The following is a 20,144-nucleotide window of genomic DNA, read 5'->3' on the forward strand; positions in this document are numbered from 1 at the left end:
ATGGTGTCTATTTGAATCTTTTAGTCTTTTTTTTTTACTCTAATCAATTTTAATGATTTCATCCACCTGAGCCATGAGGGAACCATGAATGTTTTGAAAGTATTGAATGTCATTTCGATAGCAAATTAAGCTTTTTAGAGTAATATGAAGAGAATTTAACCATTCTGATTCCACTGAGCAATTCTTGTTCTCTAATGATTCCATGAACAATTCTTTTAGTAATTTTTTGGATGAACAAATGGATGATATTTGGAAATTGCATATTGTAAAATGATAGGACCATTTCTGAATTCAACAGAACAGAAAAAAACAAATGGGAAATAAACAGTTCTTGGAAATGTGTTTCATATTCCACAATTATTGCATCTAGCAACCTTTCACTTCTCATTATCTTTTCGAATCCAATACCTAGGATTTAGCATGCTTGAGGCATTTCATCTGTGAAAAAAGGCATCTTTGCACTGCAACCACAGCTGCTTGGAAGGTGATCGTTCATTCTTGTGCACAGTGGACAGAGAAGAAGATGCTGATCATGATATCAGTAAAGTTTAAGGTGACTCTCATGCGTATATTGCATATTTTATGCATATTTATGCATATTGTACAGCGTTCAGTCTACATCAGTGGAAGAATGCAGATTTTCCAAAACCATCAATAACAGAACATTGTGGAAATCATTCGGATTCAAATTTTTTTTTTTAAAGCATCCATTCTCAAAAAACAAACAGGCTCTAAAGGACAAAGGGTCCAGCTGTCAGGACATCTTGGCAGTAAATGAATAAAGAATAAAAGGTGTTCATTGTCTGTACTTCAGGCCAGAGGAGTGACCCATCTGACAACCTGTCAACCCTCACATATACACACTCATTCAATATACACACCACCAGCCTCATCTGAAATTAAAGACCCATCTCTTACACATACACACACAGATATTTCATTATTAACTAGAGCTTATTGTAACCCAGGTCGCAGGGTTGACTATCGATCAGAGAGCTCAGGCCTCAAGGGGAATAATCAAACCCAGAGAGATAGATTGGAATCTTTGATCTCTCTGCTCAAAGTGTCAAGTGCATTCTTTAAAAAAGATCCACAGATGATTGAGCTTATTGAACTTTTCGGTTTGGTCGCATGTGCAATTGAATGGGAGGATATAAGTACTAGGTGATGTCTTCTGGAATATAAAAGATTGAATCAATGCACAACAAAAATGTAAAATCATATATACAGTAAAAAGATGCAAGAAAGCAAAGACCAATCAAAATGCAATATGCAAATATCTGTAAGAAAGAATACCAATCTATGTCCACATTTGCAACCAAAAATGCATGTCACATGACCATTCATGCAGATACAACAATAAGCATCAGGGTTGCCAGGTTTTCACAACAATACCTCCCCCATTGGTACTCAAAAATTGCGCAAAACTAGCCCAATTGCATTTAGAGGGGGTCCCCCGGTAAAAAAAAAACAGTTTGGTCCGTTTACACTGAAACGCAACCACAGAATTTTCAAACTAAAATGGGGTCTGCAGTGTTTTTAAAAGTCTCAGAGTAATGTAAACACACTAGTGTAAATGTAGCCTCTATCAATGTAGGTCAAGTTCATTTCGTAAAGTTAAAAAAATATGTTTACAAAACAACAGCCCAAAACAGCACAATTTAAGGGGATAGTTCACCCAAAAATTCTGTTATAAACTACTCACCCTAATCTCATTCCAAACTTATAAGAACGTGAATTAAGATATTTTTTATGAAATCCCAGAGCTTTCTGACCCAGCAATGCAAATACCACATACAAGGACATCAGCAAAATAGTCCATGTGACATCAGTGGTTCAACCGTAATGTTATGAAGCTATGAGAATACTTTTTGCTAGCAAGAATGGAGGTCTAATGGGTTTGGAACAACATGAGAGTGAGTAATTAATGACAGAATTTTCATTTTTGGGTAAAGTATCCCTTTAAGGCAAAAAATCTGAATTTTAGGGGGGAAATGCCCTGCAATGGAAAGCTTGAATGTCATTAAGCACTTGAATTGTGGAATTTCAATACTTAAGAAGTGCAGCTTTGTACACACATGAAATAATGCTTGTGGATCCGGTTCTGTTGTGAAAATCTCACTGCACTGTTTAAGTACTACAAACTTCTGTAGACAACATTAAGCCATTCATCTGAAAGGAAACTGTGACATGATAAGATCCTATTAAAGATCAGACTTAGATGGCAAAATAAAAGAATGTAAGCTGATCTGTATGTCTTCATCACATATCACGTCTCTGCAGGTAGCACGCTGTTGTGAGCAGACTTGTGCGTGAACAGGCAATGGCTTTTTAAGTACTCTACACAGACAGTGAGTGAGTATTGTAGAAAGCTTGCCTGTGTGTGAAAGAGAGAGAGAGAGAGAGAAAGACGGAGATTATCAGAGGAACAAGTTTATAATTGGAAAGCTGAAGAGAGTGTTATTGTTCCAGTGATATGCATCATTAATTCAAAGGATATATCATACATTATATGTAGCCGTGCACATGTGTTCAGGCCCGTTCACACCAAGGACGATAACTATAAGAACAAAGATTTAGTAGATCTAATATTTTTAATACTAAATTGGCAGATGATACAACTGCAGTGCAAGCTTATAATAAACAGGTTGAAGTGGATGCTTAAACGTTGCTTAAATATTGCCAAGCTATGGGCATTGTGTGTTCAGTATATGAAAATACATTATACAACATATAAATCAACCTGTTACATCTCCAACAATTTAAATACATAAAGAAACTGGATTAACAACTGTCATTAACATTAACAAAAAATATTACATAATCAGGGGTGCACATGTGCAACCAAAATAAAAATGGTTGACAGCTGTTAATGTACAATCAATGATTTAGAAATGATTATATATGTATAAAATGTTCAAGCAAAAACTGTGGCAAAATTATCATTCAAATGCTATTTTAATGCTTAATTGCATTAACACTCACAGTCAAGACACTTACGATTGCATTTTCATTCAATGTACCGCAATGAATGTAGCAAAATTCATTGTGTACATTGAAAATGCATTCCGAGCCGATCACGTGCCCGCCCCCTCCCGCCATGTCAATCACTGCGTGAACAAGGCGGGGCTTGCAGAACGTCAAGAGACTCAAATCTCAAGAAGAGGATTCAAGTGAGAGAACATGGACAAGACAGTTGGCCCGTGTACGTTTTGATCATTTCGGTTTATGGCTTAAATATTTCATTCGCACTTGTGGGCGAAGCAGAAACGTTGCTTTCATCTGATTGGTCGAATCACTCCACCTTCAAGTCGATCTTTTTATTCTTTCAGACAGAATAAGAGTCAGTGCGAGTGAAGCACTGTAATGTCTGAAACTACCACTCACTGTTAATTAGCATAATATTTGAATCAGATGTAGCTGGGCACATAATTCGTGCTGCTGAGACCTGCAAATTATTTCTATGTTGTAGTATTGTATAAATATTGTCCCACTGATAAATACAGTGCAAATAGTTCTTATAATTATACAAGTAAGAGCCATGCTTGCAGAGGTTCTGCGCGATCCTCCATCTAAAATCTCACCTAGGACACCAACAGAGCCTGGGCTGGCCCTGGACTGGAGAAATGCCTGCTAAAATTTCAGCTTTGCATCACAGGAATAAATTACATTTAAAAAATATATTTAATTTGAACAGATATTATATATTGTTATATATATTGTATATATATATTACAATATTTTTTTACTGTATTTTTTATCAATTATATACACATAATGAGAGCTTCCTTTAAAACCTTCTCTTTTTTTTACTTAAAAGAAATATAATATCAATAAATAACCCAATAACAGGAATGTATTATTTAAGGATAAATTCCAATTAGTTCCAAAGGTTCTAATTATTTTTGTTCTGAAACAGTAAGAATGTCAAATAAATGTGCTAATGCTGTTAAAAAATAACATTGTTAACTTTTTGTTGGGCCTTTACAACAGTCAGAAGACATGCAAGCTCTGACTTTGTGTGTGCATGCATGATCTAGTCACATCTACTCTATATACATGTGGAAACAATAGATATCTAGATATTGTACTGTCTAAATATCTCATCTTGCTTAATCAACTTGGTGAAAAGGACCAGATTAGTCTGCAAGCTATCCATTGCTCGCAGTAGTCCAGTGTGTGTCTGTGTGTGTGTGTGTGTGTGTGTGTGTGTTTATATTTCTTGAAGTTTATGAGATGCTCCTAAACTGGCATTTGCACACATCAACGGAATCTCTCCAGGTGGAATCTCAGCATTGGCGAGAGTCCAGTTCCCTACATAAGAAAAGTGTAAATCAATGGGAACTGAAACTTTCCATGAGGTTTCCATGGTAACATTCAGCTTCAGCGTCACTATGTAGATCTGTACCTTTTGGGAATTCCAGCTCACATCTGCTTCTGAAAGAGCAGGGTGATTTAATGAGGCTTTAACTTTGGCCCTTTAAAGCCACCATAGCTGCAGGGGCTGTTAGCCATATCTGTGAGAGCTGTGGTTCATGAACCCTGCTGGGCTAAAGCTCAGGACAGTTTTCTCCCAGGGCACATTATAATGGATTCTACAGGCATGAGAGCATGCTGAAGACCCCTCACAAGTTCCTCTGTCTCTGTCTCTCTCTCTCTCTCTCTCTCTCTCTCTCTCACACACACACACACACCCTCTCGGTTCAGTATTCACAGTTGTACCAACTTGTCCTGGAGTTGTGCTGGAGTTCAAAAACATACACTTAAAACTTCAATTCAGCATCAATTCTTCTGATTTATGAAACTGAGAGCTCCGGCTCTGATATCTGATCTCATTTAATCACACATGTTCAATTCTATATTACCTCAGCCACCACAAGCAATCTATTCAGCATAGCAACATCTTGGCAACCACCTATCAATGTTCTTATTACCACACAGAAAAACTTAGCAAGTGCATAGCAACACCTTGGCAACCACCCACAAACTTTTACACTAGTAATTATAAATATTTTTTAAAGTACTCAGAACAGCTCGGCAAGTCCACCCTGGCAACCACCTAGCAACATTCTTAAAACCACTCAGAATAACTTGGCAAGTGCATAGCAACACCTTGGTAACCACTCACAAACACCCTAGTAGCTAGAAATGTTTTTAAAACTACTCAGAAATGCATAGCAACACCCTGCCAACCACCTAGCTTGAGCCTTGAAAGAATGAAGAGCGAAAACACAAAGTTTGTGGGTGCTACAAAGTTCCAGTAAGCGCTGACCATTATCATTCATGTTGCCATATCCATGGTTTCCCAGAATGTCAGGCCATGCACTAGAGTTAACACCAGCTCAGGCATTAAAGTCACCAAGGATCATCAAACGTTCTGTCGAGGGCCTCTTCTGAACAATGGCGCTAAGTTGATTGTAAATTGATTCCTTTACATTTAAATCAGAATTAAGTGTAGGGGCGTAAGTGGCTATGATTGTAACTGGTCCACAGTTTGTGTGCAGGTGCAGTGAGGAGAGACGTGAGGAGATGGGCACAGGTTTTTCCACTGAGGACAGTAGCTTGTTTTGGATTGCAAATCCGACACCGTGCATTGGTCTGTCACCGTTTGGGTATACGTTCCAGAATAAAGTATACCATATTTTTTGGACTATAAGTCGCACCTGAGTATAAGTCGCATCAGTCCAAAAATACGCATTCATTTAGAACCAAGAACCAAGATAAAACATTACCGTCTACAGCCGCGAGAGGGCGCTCTACGGTAGTTTTTTTTCCTGGACAGAGCCAACACTGGTCAGCCAAGTTTCACTCAGGGCAGCGATGGAGATGTTAAGTCGGAGTAGTTCTGCATCAATCAGGACTGATTTACGAGGTGAGACGCAGTCCATGTCAAAACTAATGCCAAAGGAATGCACATTCCAGCATGTGATGGAGGTGTATGCGACAGTTGCAGGATGACGACCAGGTCACAACTGTCGTACACGCGAACCTTGCCGAGCAACGACAGCACTCTTAAGGACAGGGTACTCCAGAGTTGCCAGTCGTGGAGGCTGAAAGTTAGACGTCATAATGGAGAGATGAGATGCTCATAGTAGAGAGCGCCCGGGCAAAATAAGTGAAAGCATGTGTGCCCGGTCAAACTTCCACCTCTGGACTCAATGCTACAGATTCCAACGGAACAGAGGTGTGTGACGGTTGGTGTAGTTATGAGTTGCCCCGCAGTGACCAACTGACTAGGTCTATTGCCCCATGACCATTGGCTTCTTTTGCTCAATGGGCGGCTGAGCGGACCGACTCAGGTGCTGTGACAGCAAATGCCTTCTGATACACAGCATACCAACCCCTGCTTCCGCGCTAGCAGGGTGGACTGGGTTTTGTCTGGTCTCTTGCTTTGACCTGTCTGGCTTGCTTGAAGCTACCAGGGGTACAAGGTCCCCGCCAGCTTAGCTCTTAGGGTCACTGGGACTCACAAGCTGTTCCACCATGACAAGGCACCAGTCCATGGAACAACCACCTATAATCACCCTAATAACAAGATATGTTTTCAAAACAATTCAAAATAACCCGGCAACTGCATAGCAACACCCTGGCACCCTTTCAAACCTATTTGACTTTTTTGCCCTATGATTTATAGTAACCATATATCCCTTCGACTTAGCAACTGCATAGCAACACCCTGGCAACCACCTACTAGTGTTCTTAAAATCATTTAGAATAACGTGCCAACTGCATTTCAATGTTCAAGCATTCTCACAATTTTTTAAGGAAATAATTGTCAAGACAATTCTGTCAAAAACGTCAACACAATTTAGCTGACTGCATAGCAACACCATGGTCAAGAACCACTTATATTTCTCTTTATTTCTCATTGCGTACCATTTGCGTTATGACGCAAATGAATAATACTGTCAGAAATGTAAACTTGACTAGTTTACACTCTCTTTTTTCACATTCAGGTACTGTTTTGACTTCAGAAGATCATATTATGACATTCCAGGTCAAGTTGCAGGATTAGAGAGGAAGTTCGAGGCCTGAGGAACAGCACAGTAATTTGGCAGTAAATAATAACATCAGCAGCACTGTCATCACACCTCTGGGGGAAAATGAGTGAGAGAGAGAGAGAGAGAGACTACAGGAAAGCATGATCTATAGTCTCTAGATCATTAACACACATCACCCTGCAATTAAAAACTCATTTATCTTAATTACTCAACTAATGGAACGAGTCCCCGCAGGAAAAACACACACTTACCCTCGAAGGACGGCTACAATGACATATACACAAAGTGAAGCCTAAAGCCACACACAAACTACAAATACACAATCCACGCATCAGCCTGTCTGTCTTCAGTTCTGATGTGACATGCCATTACTGCTTTCTGAGATATTCATTCATTATGTGCTAATGAATTTAACAGGGAATCTGCACTGATGAGATTCTTTGTGTGTAAAGTCTGTTTCTATAATGTACACTAAAACAACCCATCCGTCCATCCATTTATCTGTTGTTCTATCTGTCTGTGTCATTCTACCTGTCCATCCGATCATTTGTCCACCTGTCATCCATTCATCCATCCATGTAATCATCTATCTATCTATCCATCCATCCATCAATCCATCCATCGTTTATTCTGTCTAGCATTGTATCGTTATGTCTGTTTGTCTCTCTGTCTGTCTGTCTGTCTGTCTATTGTTAATGTTGTCTATCTGTATAACTATTAAACTATTTTGAAAACTTTCAAATAATCTAAAAAACAATTATTTAAATTTGAATACATTTTAAAACTTCCTAATATTCAAATTTAAATCTAATTTCTGCCCCCTTTTCTTACTTTAATTCAAATGAAATTCAAATTCAAAGTATTGCACTGAAATTTAAAAGGCATTTTTAATTAAATTCTGAATGACGTGTAACCCCTATGTTAACACAGGTAAGAAACTGTGCTCATCAAACTATTTCACATGATTTTGAACTCAACCTGAGTCTCTAAAAGAGAGTGACATCTTTTCCTCTACCTCTACCCTTTTTCTCCTGCTTCTTTGATTGTCCCCTTTAGATTCACACACAACGGCTTTGAGAGTGCCTGCAATATGAATTCTAATAGAGCAATTACCATTATGAATGATAACTAGGGATATTCCGCTGATCTAGGGTCAGGGCCCGTGCAATAGCTCTTATGATTACGGAGTATGGAATCAGGTTCAGGAAATAGCAGTGCTCCGTTAGCCAGCGGGAATGTTTAACCTACATCGCGGATCGCTGTCCTATTGATAGACCATTAGACTTGAACCGCTCAGAGGAAATTGACACAATCCTCTTTCCATATTAAATCTTTGCATTAATGCTCCACAATTTAACGGCAAATCTATCAGATTTCTTCAGAATATTTATACGTTCACTTTCCAGCTTTCCTCTAAAAACTGAATAATATGTCATTTTGAGTGTGATTTGGAGGGCTGCACTGCTCTTGTATCAATACTCAAAAATAATGTCCTCAAGCCTCTTCACTCAACAGTTACTTTGAGAGGCTATTATTTGATCATTGCCAGTAGCCGATAACCTGTTGCAGTTACAGCTGTTGCAGCACAACACAATTTAAAGCACAATCGTGGTAACATATATAGGGCATAATAACATGTATAATATCAATTATGGGCCAAAATGACCATCTGGGTACCTGTTTCAGCATTACTGCAGTGTGTAGTACTGGAGTTTTGCAGGTGGACAATGTAAATAAAAACATACTTTTTATGTACATACTGTTAAGTCACTTTTACAAACAAATGTATTAATTATTATTTATGTTAAATTTTTGACGCCTTTCTTTCCATCTTGAATGACGCTTCCATAACGCGTTTGTACCCAGTACAGCATTGTTCCTGTAGCTGTGATTTAAAGTGCTGTTTCTCTGCCATTTTCAAAGGCATGTAAAATATACTGTGGCTTGGCTTGATACACAGTATAATGATCTAACAAAATACAATAAGCATGATCTGCTCAACCAATGAGTTTGGAGCAGTAATATCTCTCAGGATGACCAATGGTAGACATTCAGGAAATATGTTTTTCCATCAATAAAACTTTATCAGAAAACCTGACTTTTTCAACAACATTTGAATATGAACACATTTTAAAATTGATTAAAATTAGTTCAAAGCATATTAAATGTGAACACGACTTAAAAGACAGGGTAGGTGATCCCCACCTGACTGCTTTCGGGATGTGAAGAGACTGTCAACAAGCATAATGCAAAATGACCTCAAACAAAAAATATTTTTCTAATTAAAACTTCAAAACAAAATATTAGAATGAAACACATCTCTTAACACTATTCAAAAAACATAGCATTAAAAGCGGCCCACTTTTACTACACATATTCAAACACAGTCTCTCTCTCTCACTGTGAGTGGTTTGGTATTTTGCACATAATGCAGTGCCACTCATTGTCATTTAAGTGTCAAATCTATACATACACACAGCCTACAAAACCCATTCAACACACACTTACGCAAAACTGAGCCACTGAAGGTTCTCAATGTACATATGAACTATATCACAGAAACACATGGTGTAACCCTCTCTCTCGCTCTCTTTCTCTGACTCTCTCTGTCTCTCGCCCTTCATTCTCTTTCTCCCTTCGATTCGTCTGTCTCATGCTGATAGCAATGGAAGTGATCTATGGGGGTGGCCGTGCACACACAAGAACACAAATACAGTGAGCGTGTGTGTTTGTTGCACTGTGGGAAGGTTTGTCCTGCTGTGTTAAGCTCATGTATGGACTAAATTGACAAAGGCTTTCAGTCACACACACATATTATCCCACATCCTAAGAGACTTACATCACAGCAGCACTAATGTAACACATATATGCCACTGTCCTTCACACTGGAGCATGAACAATCATACAACGCTCAACACTCAAATCACAATTTATCAAATCATGACATTAGTATTAGAAATGCCATGAAATGTACATTTTCATGTATGTGTCCGCTGCACTGACAGCAGTCAGCTTCACATTCTCTGTCTAATTCTCTTTAAACATGTATGACAAATGCACTCTTGAGTTCACTGTATATTCAGATTCCAATCTAAATGTTTATGGTCATTCAAGGTTATATTTCAAAGAAATATTATGTAATAGTATATTTTCAGATTTGGAATCAAGAGGATATTAAAATAAAATAAAATAAAAAATAAAAAATATGTATAATCCTACAACGCTAAAGATTAAAGACAGAAGAAAATATATTTTATATATTTTATGTTTTCAATAAAGAAAACCTAAAGTATTTATAAAATATAAAAAATAATATATTTGAATACATATTATTGTTGTTATTATTGCTACTATCTTATTTAATGTCATTCTACCCTGTGAATTGTTTCTATTTGTTTACAAAGCCTTAAAGGAACACAAACATTGATAAACTAATGCTGCGTTTCCACCACAGGAACTTTACCCAGGAATTAGGGACTTTGGCCTGGTACTTGGTGTGTTTCCACCGCAGGAACCAGGGACTAAATGGTAAATGGACTGCATTTATATAGCGCTTTCAACAGACCACATGGCCATCCAAAGCGCTTTACAATTTTGCCTCACATTCACCCATTCACACACACATTCACACACCGACTGCGGTGTCTGCCGTTCAAGGCGCCATCCAGCTCGTCAGGAGCAGCTGGGGTTAGGTGTCTTGCTCAAGGACACCTCGACACTTGGTCAGGTGGAGCCGGGGATTGAACCACCAACCTTCCGGTTTGTAGACAACCTACATGAACCACTGAGCCACTGCCGCCCAACTTAAATAAAGTTCCGGGTAAAAAAAATGCCCCTCAGAAAGTCCCTGCTGGCGAGGTAGTACTTTTTAAAAGTTCCGGAACTTTCGGGGGCGGAACTTGAGCGCTAAACATCCTGACTGGTTAAGTTCACGCAGCATTGGTTGAGTTCAACCACCATTTATTCGGATCATTTTCAAAATATTACTGTTATGAAATGTAATTTGAAAAGTATTTCAGGCGAGAATGTAGTTGTTTAAAACTCAAATCTGTGGTTTATTTATAAAGACAGCGCCTATTTAAAAATGTGTTTCGCCGATCCCGGAGACGGCTCAGTCCTCATGTATCCGCCGAGAGCAGCCTCACCTCGGCTAGACCTTCTGATATGTGCCGCTGGCTCTGATGTCTCTTTAGTGGTTAAACATAAAATATAATTCGTTTTGGGTAAATCTAACAGGTTATCTTTGGTCTGTATTAAATTTATCTATATGTTCAAATGAAAATAAAAAAGGCAAATTTATATAATATTTCGTTTCATTGTAAAGGCTGTATATATACACATATCCCTGAACTAAGTACATTTCTGCAGCTGTTATTATGTTTAAATGAAAACGAAAGGATGCAGTGGTATTTGATACCATAATTCGTTTTATTATAAATATACAGTGTGGAAAATTGCAGTAGTCAAGGCAAGCTGACTGATGTTATCAAGTACGCTGCTGTTTGCAGAATTACCGGATTCGCGTCGTCGCGGACATCACACTCCCGAGTCGAATTCACAAAGTCTGAACTACCGAGGATGCACGTCCAAAATCAGCGTACTTTGTATATTGAGAAACGCGCGCAGACCTACGTCACCAGTCTATTTGCCTAATCTTCCTGTTACTTTACACCGCGGTGGAAACGCTGAAAGCAAAAGGTCTGGGGGGAAAAAAGTTCCTGGGGAAAAAAGTTCCTGGTACAAATGTTCCGGGTAATTTCGGTGGAAATGCGGCATAATAATCTCAACAAAGTTCAAAGGGAACAAATGAGATGTTCTTAAGTTTACACAATTAAACACCTGACAGATGTGATAATCATGATGTGACTGACCTGATATGATTGTATATCCGATTCCACGTGGTCGACCCAAGTCTTGATCGATCGCCCTGAGCTTACGAACTTCATAACCCTACAGACACACACAGACAACAGACATGTACTGAGAGGTAAAACAAGAAACATGTGAAAATTATGTACACAAGTGCATAAATAGACTTTTGTTTGGACAGAATATCTATTGTTTTATCATTTGTTTTTAAAACGCTTTGCTTGTTGTGCTGTTTTAAAATAAATGCCACTTGGTTTTATTTTGTCTAAAAGCAATGACAATCAGACATTTTAAGTGCTCAAATGCTTTTGTGTGCAGCTGTTGAGGAAACAGGGGCATCAGCTTCAAAAATGAATGCATCAAATGAGACATGAAAAACAACAAACAGAGAAATATTCTGAGTTTGAGGACTCTTTGATCCTGAATGAGAAACAGTACAGATGCTTAAGGCGAAAAGTGAGAGAGCGTCTGCCATTGATCCAGCTAATAGTGTCTGAGAGCTGTTTATGCTTCATTTCTGCCAACACTCCACTGCTATTACAGCACACAATCAATTACAGCACGTTTAGCGCAATAATGTGAGGAGAGGCGAGGGAGAAAGGAAGACAAAGTGTCTGAACAGGGGATGAAGTGTGGCTGAAGTAATTTGCGGGCCATTCTCTTGCCATCCGCACAAGTTGAATGTTCAATCATGCAACACGTCTTTCTCCTCTCATCCTTAAACATTCTCCCTGCACCTTCTTGTACACTCCTCTTCTCTTGCACCATTTCAGATCAAGCGCTTGACAGCCAAATTGTGTTTGCCCCTAAAAAGCCTTTAAATGTCACCCTGACAAAAAGAAAACACCAAACAGCGGTGCAAAAACTCCCCACTTTTCCCGCAAAATATTGTTTTTCCCTCCGTTTTAGCTGTTGTCAAACTTTGGTCCATTTGGCAGCTGGATTCGGTTTTCTACAGTACGAGCATGAATCGCAGAGCTGTGTTTGTGCCAGCTGTGTATTAATAATAATAATAATAATAATATATATAATATATATATTCATTTAAATATAGCTACGAAGGCAAAAATGTTTAAGAGTACAAAATAAATCATGATATATATACATATATATATTGATTATATAATTGAATATAATAAACTACCGTTTAATCATTTTTTAAGGAAAATCAATACTTGTATTCAGGAAGGATGCATAAAACATGATCAAAAGTGACAGTTTCTCTCCTCCTTTTATTTGCACAAAAATATTAACTGTTTTCAAATAAAGAGAAAACAATAGCGAGAAATGTTTCTTAAGCAGCAAAACAGCATATTTTAATGATTTCTAAATGATCATGTGAGATTGAAGACTGGAGAAATGATGCTGAAATTGCTTCACAGAAATAAATTACATTTTAAAATGTATTCATAGAGAAAACTGTTGTTTTAAACTGTAATAATATTTCACATCATAATTTTTTTGTATTGTATTTTTTTTAAAACTTGCATTTGAAATTTTAAAATCACACTGTAATATACAGTATAAAGTCAGTTATGAGAATCAAAGCCACAGTTTTGAGATTCACACAATTATGGGAAATAACATTGCAATTAAGACACAATTGTTATTTGCTAAAGGCATGAACTAGCATACGTATATCACTATATTATGGTGAATCTTAAATGTACTGTACATCTCACCCAAAATATAGATATTCTCAAAAATATGGTGAGATTCCAACAGAAAAACAAAGCTACACGGATCTACAAATGCAAACCACTCAGCAGCACGGCAGACAGGAATGATTTAATTCATACAAAAAATTTATTCATTTATTTTAACTTATTTGATAAAAAAAAATGTTATTAAATATATTTTGATGAATCTTCAAACTGATCTTTTTATACAATGATACACATTTTTGGATGTGAACATGCACTAAATGTGACCTTGAAAGAAACATAAACCATCTTCGCATATAAAGAGCTTTGCAAAAAATCTAGGAGGAGAAAAAATATATAATAGATCCAACTAGATTGGGCAAATGTGAGGATGAGTGCATAATGATAGGATTTAGAATCTTGGGTGAACTATTGATTTAACTATTGCTTTAACTATAACAATTGTTTTGCGCTTCTCCAATGTAAAAAATACATTGAGATGAGTGAGAAAAAAAGCAGCTAAGGGATGTCTCTCTCTCTCTCTCTCTCTCTCTCTCTCTCTCTCTCTCTAGGTGTGTGAGCGAGAGCGATGCACCTGAGATGGAGCGGGGGTTAAGAGTTGTGTTTTGACAGGTGACCCGCAACAGCTCTGCGTGTTTGATATATGTTTGCGTGTAAATGTCAGTAGCCTTGAGAACTCTCCACACCCACTCAGTCACTTAGCCCGAGGCCTGTCGACTGAGCCGGCACACACTCCGGCACACACTCCGTACACGCGTGTGTGAGTGTGAGGGAAGATAAGCTTTAAGCTCTCTGCGTGTGGCTAAGTGTACGTGTCAACATCGTTTTATATGAACATGCTAGTGTGACGTGTGCCCTTATTGAGGGCGTACGTGTTTAGACTGTGTAATTCTAATCACAAAAGTGTCTTGTCTTTTTTTTATAATGTTTCCGCAGCTTTAGGAAATAAGAAATGAAATGCCAAAATCAATGGCGTCCAATAGATGCTTGATGCTGACCGGCACATTGAAACAGGACAACTGGTCTAAAGTCATCACTGTCTTCTTATTCATGACCTTCCTGAGACGACTGATAGATCCGTGTCACCACACTTCCCTTCTGACACGCTCACGAGTTCATATGCATGCAAATAGACACCAGAGACAGAGATAAAAGGAGGGAGAGAGAAAATATGGGGCATGAAAGAAAGAGAAAGAGGTAAAAAAAAAAGACAGCAACTCAGAGGCTCAAGAGTTGGTTGAGAAGTGGAGTGATACAAATGGTGAAATACTGATATTTCCCTTTTGTAATGAATTAAAATTAGCGCTGTCAAACAATTAACTGTGATAAATCGCATTAAAAATAAAGGTTTTATTTACAAAATATATGTTGCTTATAAGGCAGCACTGTACCAATATATACATTTATATATACATTTTTTTTTTGTTAAGGAAAATCAGTAAAGTGCTGCCTTATAAGCAAAAAAAATTTAATTCTTTACTCTTTACTTTATTGTTCTTCACACATTTCTGCATTTTATTCAGCTTGAAATGTAAGTTTTCAGATACAGTTTTATTCATAGGAGAGATGTCTGGTTTTGGTCTATGTAAAACTGCTTATGTTTTTTTGGCAGAATGTTTTTTAGTGGAGAAGAAAATTGACTATTTTGTGTCTAAGATAAAACTTCAACTTCTATTGTAAAGGCAGCTTTAATGTACCTACTTCCACTTGATTTCACACAGACAGAAACACACACAAACACACATTCAACACACACATCCTCAGAGCCTGTGGTGGTGTGTTTAACACAGTAAACCAGCAAGGGACCAAATGGCCAGTAGTGAATCTCAGGCTGAATGACCTTTCATGGGCTCTCACACTGAGCAGGTCACAGTATGTCTCTATCCCTGTAATTACACGAGTATTCCAGCGAGAGTTCACAGGTGTAATGGCTGCTTCTCTCATAATTATTGTCTAATTACTCAACACACATTATATCATTCATTGCCAGCCAAACTATCTCTGTCTCTCTCTCTCTATGTCTGTCTCTCTCTCTCTCTCTCATTCCCTGGAACGTTTTCTGTTTATACAAATCTTTACTTTACTTTTACATTTTTGTCCTTGCATACTTCTGTTTCATGGTTTCTATCTAAAAATTATCTAGCTGTATCTTAAAACCTTGTAAAATTACAACCTATGCTTATGAGGCCCAAATATGCAGTCTACGCAGGAAGCTCACTAGGTTTTGTGCCAATTAATTTGGATCAAACTCACAAAAAAATGTCCAGAACATTTCTATGTTTGCATTCAAGAACAGTCCAAATTACAAACACATTAAAGTTATTAGAGAAATTGAGAGGGACCTTTCCTTAATTGTCATGAAAATAATACTATAATGTAAAAAGTAAGTGTATTCAAGTATGTATAAACAAACAAAAATGTAAAAACAATTACAATAATAAAATGAAATAGTAATTCTGAATAAATCAATTAAATTACATAGACATTAAAGTAAAGAATTTGAGAGCAACCTTCCTTAGTTATCATGAAAAAAAGGTCTAAATAAATAAATAAATCCATTAAAAAATTATGTGTTAAATAAAAAATTCAATTAAATAGAAAATGCAGCCTAAAAATGGTGTTCTTTTGTGAGATTCAATCATCTAAATACCACTGAACATTACAAAGCAAGACTAAATGTATGTGTGTGTACTGACTGGTGGTGCGTCCTCCATTATATTAGTGCTGTAGGGGAGGTTGGTGAAGATGGGGTCCATGTCTTGAATATCAGTGATGGTAATTGCCAAATTTGCCAGACTTGAGAGTGGACGGCGTTTATCCTGGTCCTGTCACAGAGAAAAAGAAGCAGACATGTTTTATTTGGCTTTGGAATTGACTCAATAATTCCACAGTGTAGAGCTCTTCAGTGTGTGTTTTCTTACCGTGGCATTAACAGTGAGCTGAAAGGCAGTTGTCATCTCATAGTCCAGCGCTCTCGCCACAGTAACGATTCCTCTGGCCCCGTCAATGGAGAAGAACGGAGAGAGAGGCTGGAAGGAGAAGAGCACACTGCCGCCCGCACCCTGATCTGGGTCTGTCGCATTCACCATGAACACTGATGTTCCCACTGGAGTGTTCTACACACACAGAGACAGTAATGATACAGTACATGTTATTAAATATATACAAAGTTGTGCTGTTAACATGAGAAAGAAAGAACGAACTTGCATAATGAGCACTATTTAATGCTGTGGTTATGTAGATTCAGATGATGAGTGACAGCTCCTGTCTCGGTCATTTCACCTGTGAGTAAGTGACACTCGTCTGAGATGATCAGACCACTGCTGTCTCTGAGATATGAGGCAGTCAGTCAGCATCAGAGAGAACACACAGACTAAAATGCTGGAGGAGCATTTTCAGACTCTCTCAAAGTTTTAAGTCATTATTCAGGCAATATCTTAATAGACGTGGTCTATAGGGGTGAATCTGAATAAAATAGGTGAAAATACAAATTTTTTACTCCAAAACAAAGCCATAGATAATATGACACAGTAATTATTTACAATAAAACATTACTTTGAATGTCCGCTGAGGAAAGCGATATCTTTGTGGCACTATCCTTTCATCTGTTAAGGGTGATTTCTTATGCCAGCACTGCTCAGTTGCAGTTGGCTGCGTTTTACAATGTGTTGTTGAAAGTAAAGATAACTTCCTTGTTTACAACACTGTTCCAGTCTCTTTCAATATTAAAGTCTTGACTTACTCATGAAAACACTCTCTTGAAGTTATCGTATGGCGAAATAGCCAAAACTATTTGCTCTGGAACAAATATTAGATAAATGAGACCGATGACTGCACATTAGATTTACCTGAAACAAATTGTATCTCACAAAGGTGTAATAGGAGCAATAATTCTGATCAAACAATCAAATCTTTTGTTATTGAAATTTCGGCCACATCTAAAATATTATTCCACTGATATTACCTGAGAAGTTAAAGTAAATACACTAGTAAACCACACACTTTCAAACACTGACATTTCAAACCGTCTATTTGATGACTGCAGTTACATCTGCAACTGCAAAACAGATTTTTTCGATTGTTTGCTCATATGCAGTACCGATATCAAATAGACATTTATTAAATGTATTTAAGATATCTTTAAGATGTTTATGACTTAGAAATATTTTAAACTTGTATACATTTATCTCACAAAGACATGTAATTTACAATATAATAATACAAATTATAACATTATTATTATTTTTACATTTTTGCATGAAGGTACTTGCATAAGGCTCCTATGTTTTGATTTGGGGGTAAAATATGACCTAGACACATTCATGAAATTTAATGAAATTCACCCATGCATATAACTAAAACTCAGATGCACACTCTCCTTAAATACAATATATCTACACATGCCTACTCTAGACAAAAGTCTACAGTACATGAAATAGGAAAGGCAACTTCATAAACTCTTGCGGAGAGTAATAGCTGACGTTAAACAGCCAGCAGCATTATTTATGCCTATATACGGTATTATATTTACATATATTTACTTATATATGGCATTTAAATAAAGCTGAAAGTCACTGCAATACTCCCAAGGCCACAAAAAAGAGAGCAAAAAGTGTTTCGAAAAATCAACATTTCCTATTCCCAAACAGTAAACCAGATCCGTCCTGAGAGAAAGAAGTTGTACTTCACCAAGCACTCCCACTTTATCTCTTTCAATAAAACAGGAGATATCCATCCTTTGAAAAGAAAGGATTAGAAAAGATTCAGATAAACTATTGGAGAGAAAGAAAGCATGAGAGGTATAAAGGACAAAGATAAAAGAGAGAGAGAAAAGAGGATTAGAAAAAAGAGGAATCATAAGAAGGAATGAAGATAGATATGGACAGTGAGTTCTAACTTGCTGTCTTGCCTCGACCTGATAACGTCCTCTCACACTCTCACGGCTCGTCTGCCCTCAGCTCCTCCACGCTAAAGTTCACGCACCTTAAGACAAACCGCTTTAGGTCAGCTGAGGAAACTGGAACACTTATTTTATTTTTCTATTTAATAACTGCATTCAGATTTTTACTGTGAGTCTGTAGCATTTTACATCACGTATACATAAAAAATTATTACATATACTGCGTTCTTTGCAACTGTGAAATTTACTAGTAATTTCTAAGTTGTAAATTGTTTTTAATTTAAGTGTACAGAATGCTGATGACAAAACATATCTGAATATTTAGCAGCCCCCTATGCAAAAGAAAGTGTTGATCTGAGTAAGAATTTTGTATTCAGATAAAACATTTGAGGTTAGGAAAAAGCCTAACAAGAATATAAAATAAGAAGAATGAAGGAAGAAAAAGAATGCATGAGTGGGAGAGAGGCATATCTAACAGTATTAAAAACCACAAATACAGCAGGGACTCCCCAGCCTCTTTCAACTGCAGTGTGTTAGAGAAGATTATTCCCAAACCAGGAAGACAGAAAGAGGGAAATGGGAGGAGAGAAAGGCTACTTATTATTAGCTTTCCGCCTCTTATATACATTGCAGCAAATGAAAAATCAGTTTACACAAAAACACCACAGGAATAAATAGAGATTCAAAGAGAGATACAGGGTAAAAGGTAAAAAGAGTGAAGCTTACATTAAGATGAAACCTACATTAAGATCAAACCAATCCTGTAACTCAGACACAAAAAACATGGACATTGCAACACCAAGGTCATGGGTTTGATTCAGAGAGAATGCATGAAGTGATCAAATGTGAATCTTGAAAGATCCTTTTGATAAAAGAATCTGCCAAATGTATAGATTTAAAGGAACAGCTTTGAAAATTTGCTGAAAATGTAATCAGCCTCTGGCCATCCAAGATGCAGATGATTTAGTTTCAATATCAGATCAGATTTGAAGGGAAGTGAATTGATGTGACATTCAGCAAAGTATGGTGACCCATACTCAGAATTCATGCTCTGCATTTAACCCATTTAATCCAAAGTGCACACACACACAGAGCAGTGAACACGAACACACACACACACACACACACACACACACACACACACACACACACACACACACACACACACACACACACACACACACACACACACACACACACACACACACACACACACACACACACACACACACACACACACACACACACACGGAGCAGTGGGCAGCCATTTATGCTGCGGTGCCCAGGGAGCAGTTGGGGGTTCGATGCCTTTCTCAAGGGCACCTAAATCGTGTTATTGCCAGCCCGAGATTCAAACCCACAACCCTAGGTTTAGAAGTCAAACTCTCTAACCACTAGGCCACGACCTCCGACTTCTCCATGAATTGGAGAAATCTAGCATTACATCACTTGCTCACAAATGCATCCTCTGAAGTGAATGGGTGCCATCAGAATAAGAGTCCAAACAGCTAATAAAAACATAACAATAATCCACAAATAACTCAAACCACTCCAGTCCTTCAATTAATGCCTTGTGGAGCAAAAAGCGGCATGTTTCTAAAAACAAATCCATGATTATGATGTCCATAATCCATAATATTGCTTTCACCAGTGAAAAAAGTCAACTCATCTGAATCAGGAGAGAAAAATGCACAGATCAAGCATAATTTG

General features: G+C 37.5%; 1 protein-coding gene across 2 annotated transcripts in view; it reads right to left on the reverse strand.

Moving 5' to 3' along the window:
* LOC132156771 (cadherin-23-like) overlaps positions 1–20,144 on the reverse strand; it is a 235,750-nt gene that overhangs the window by 123,280 nt on the left and 92,326 nt on the right. For both annotated transcript variants that reach the window (XM_059565791.1, XM_059565790.1), the window contains exons 7-9: positions 16,456–16,650; positions 16,231–16,359; positions 11,873–11,951 (exon numbers count right to left, since the gene is read on the reverse strand). In XM_059565791.1, coding sequence (XP_059421774.1) covers positions 11,873–11,951; positions 16,231–16,359; positions 16,456–16,650 — 403 coding nt within the window. The remainder of the gene's footprint in view (positions 1–11,872; positions 11,952–16,230; positions 16,360–16,455; positions 16,651–20,144) is intronic.

This window comes from Carassius carassius, chromosome 14 (genome assembly GCF_963082965.1).
Source record: "Carassius carassius chromosome 14, fCarCar2.1, whole genome shotgun sequence".
NCBI classification, from domain to species: Eukaryota; Metazoa; Chordata; class Actinopteri; order Cypriniformes; family Cyprinidae; genus Carassius; species Carassius carassius.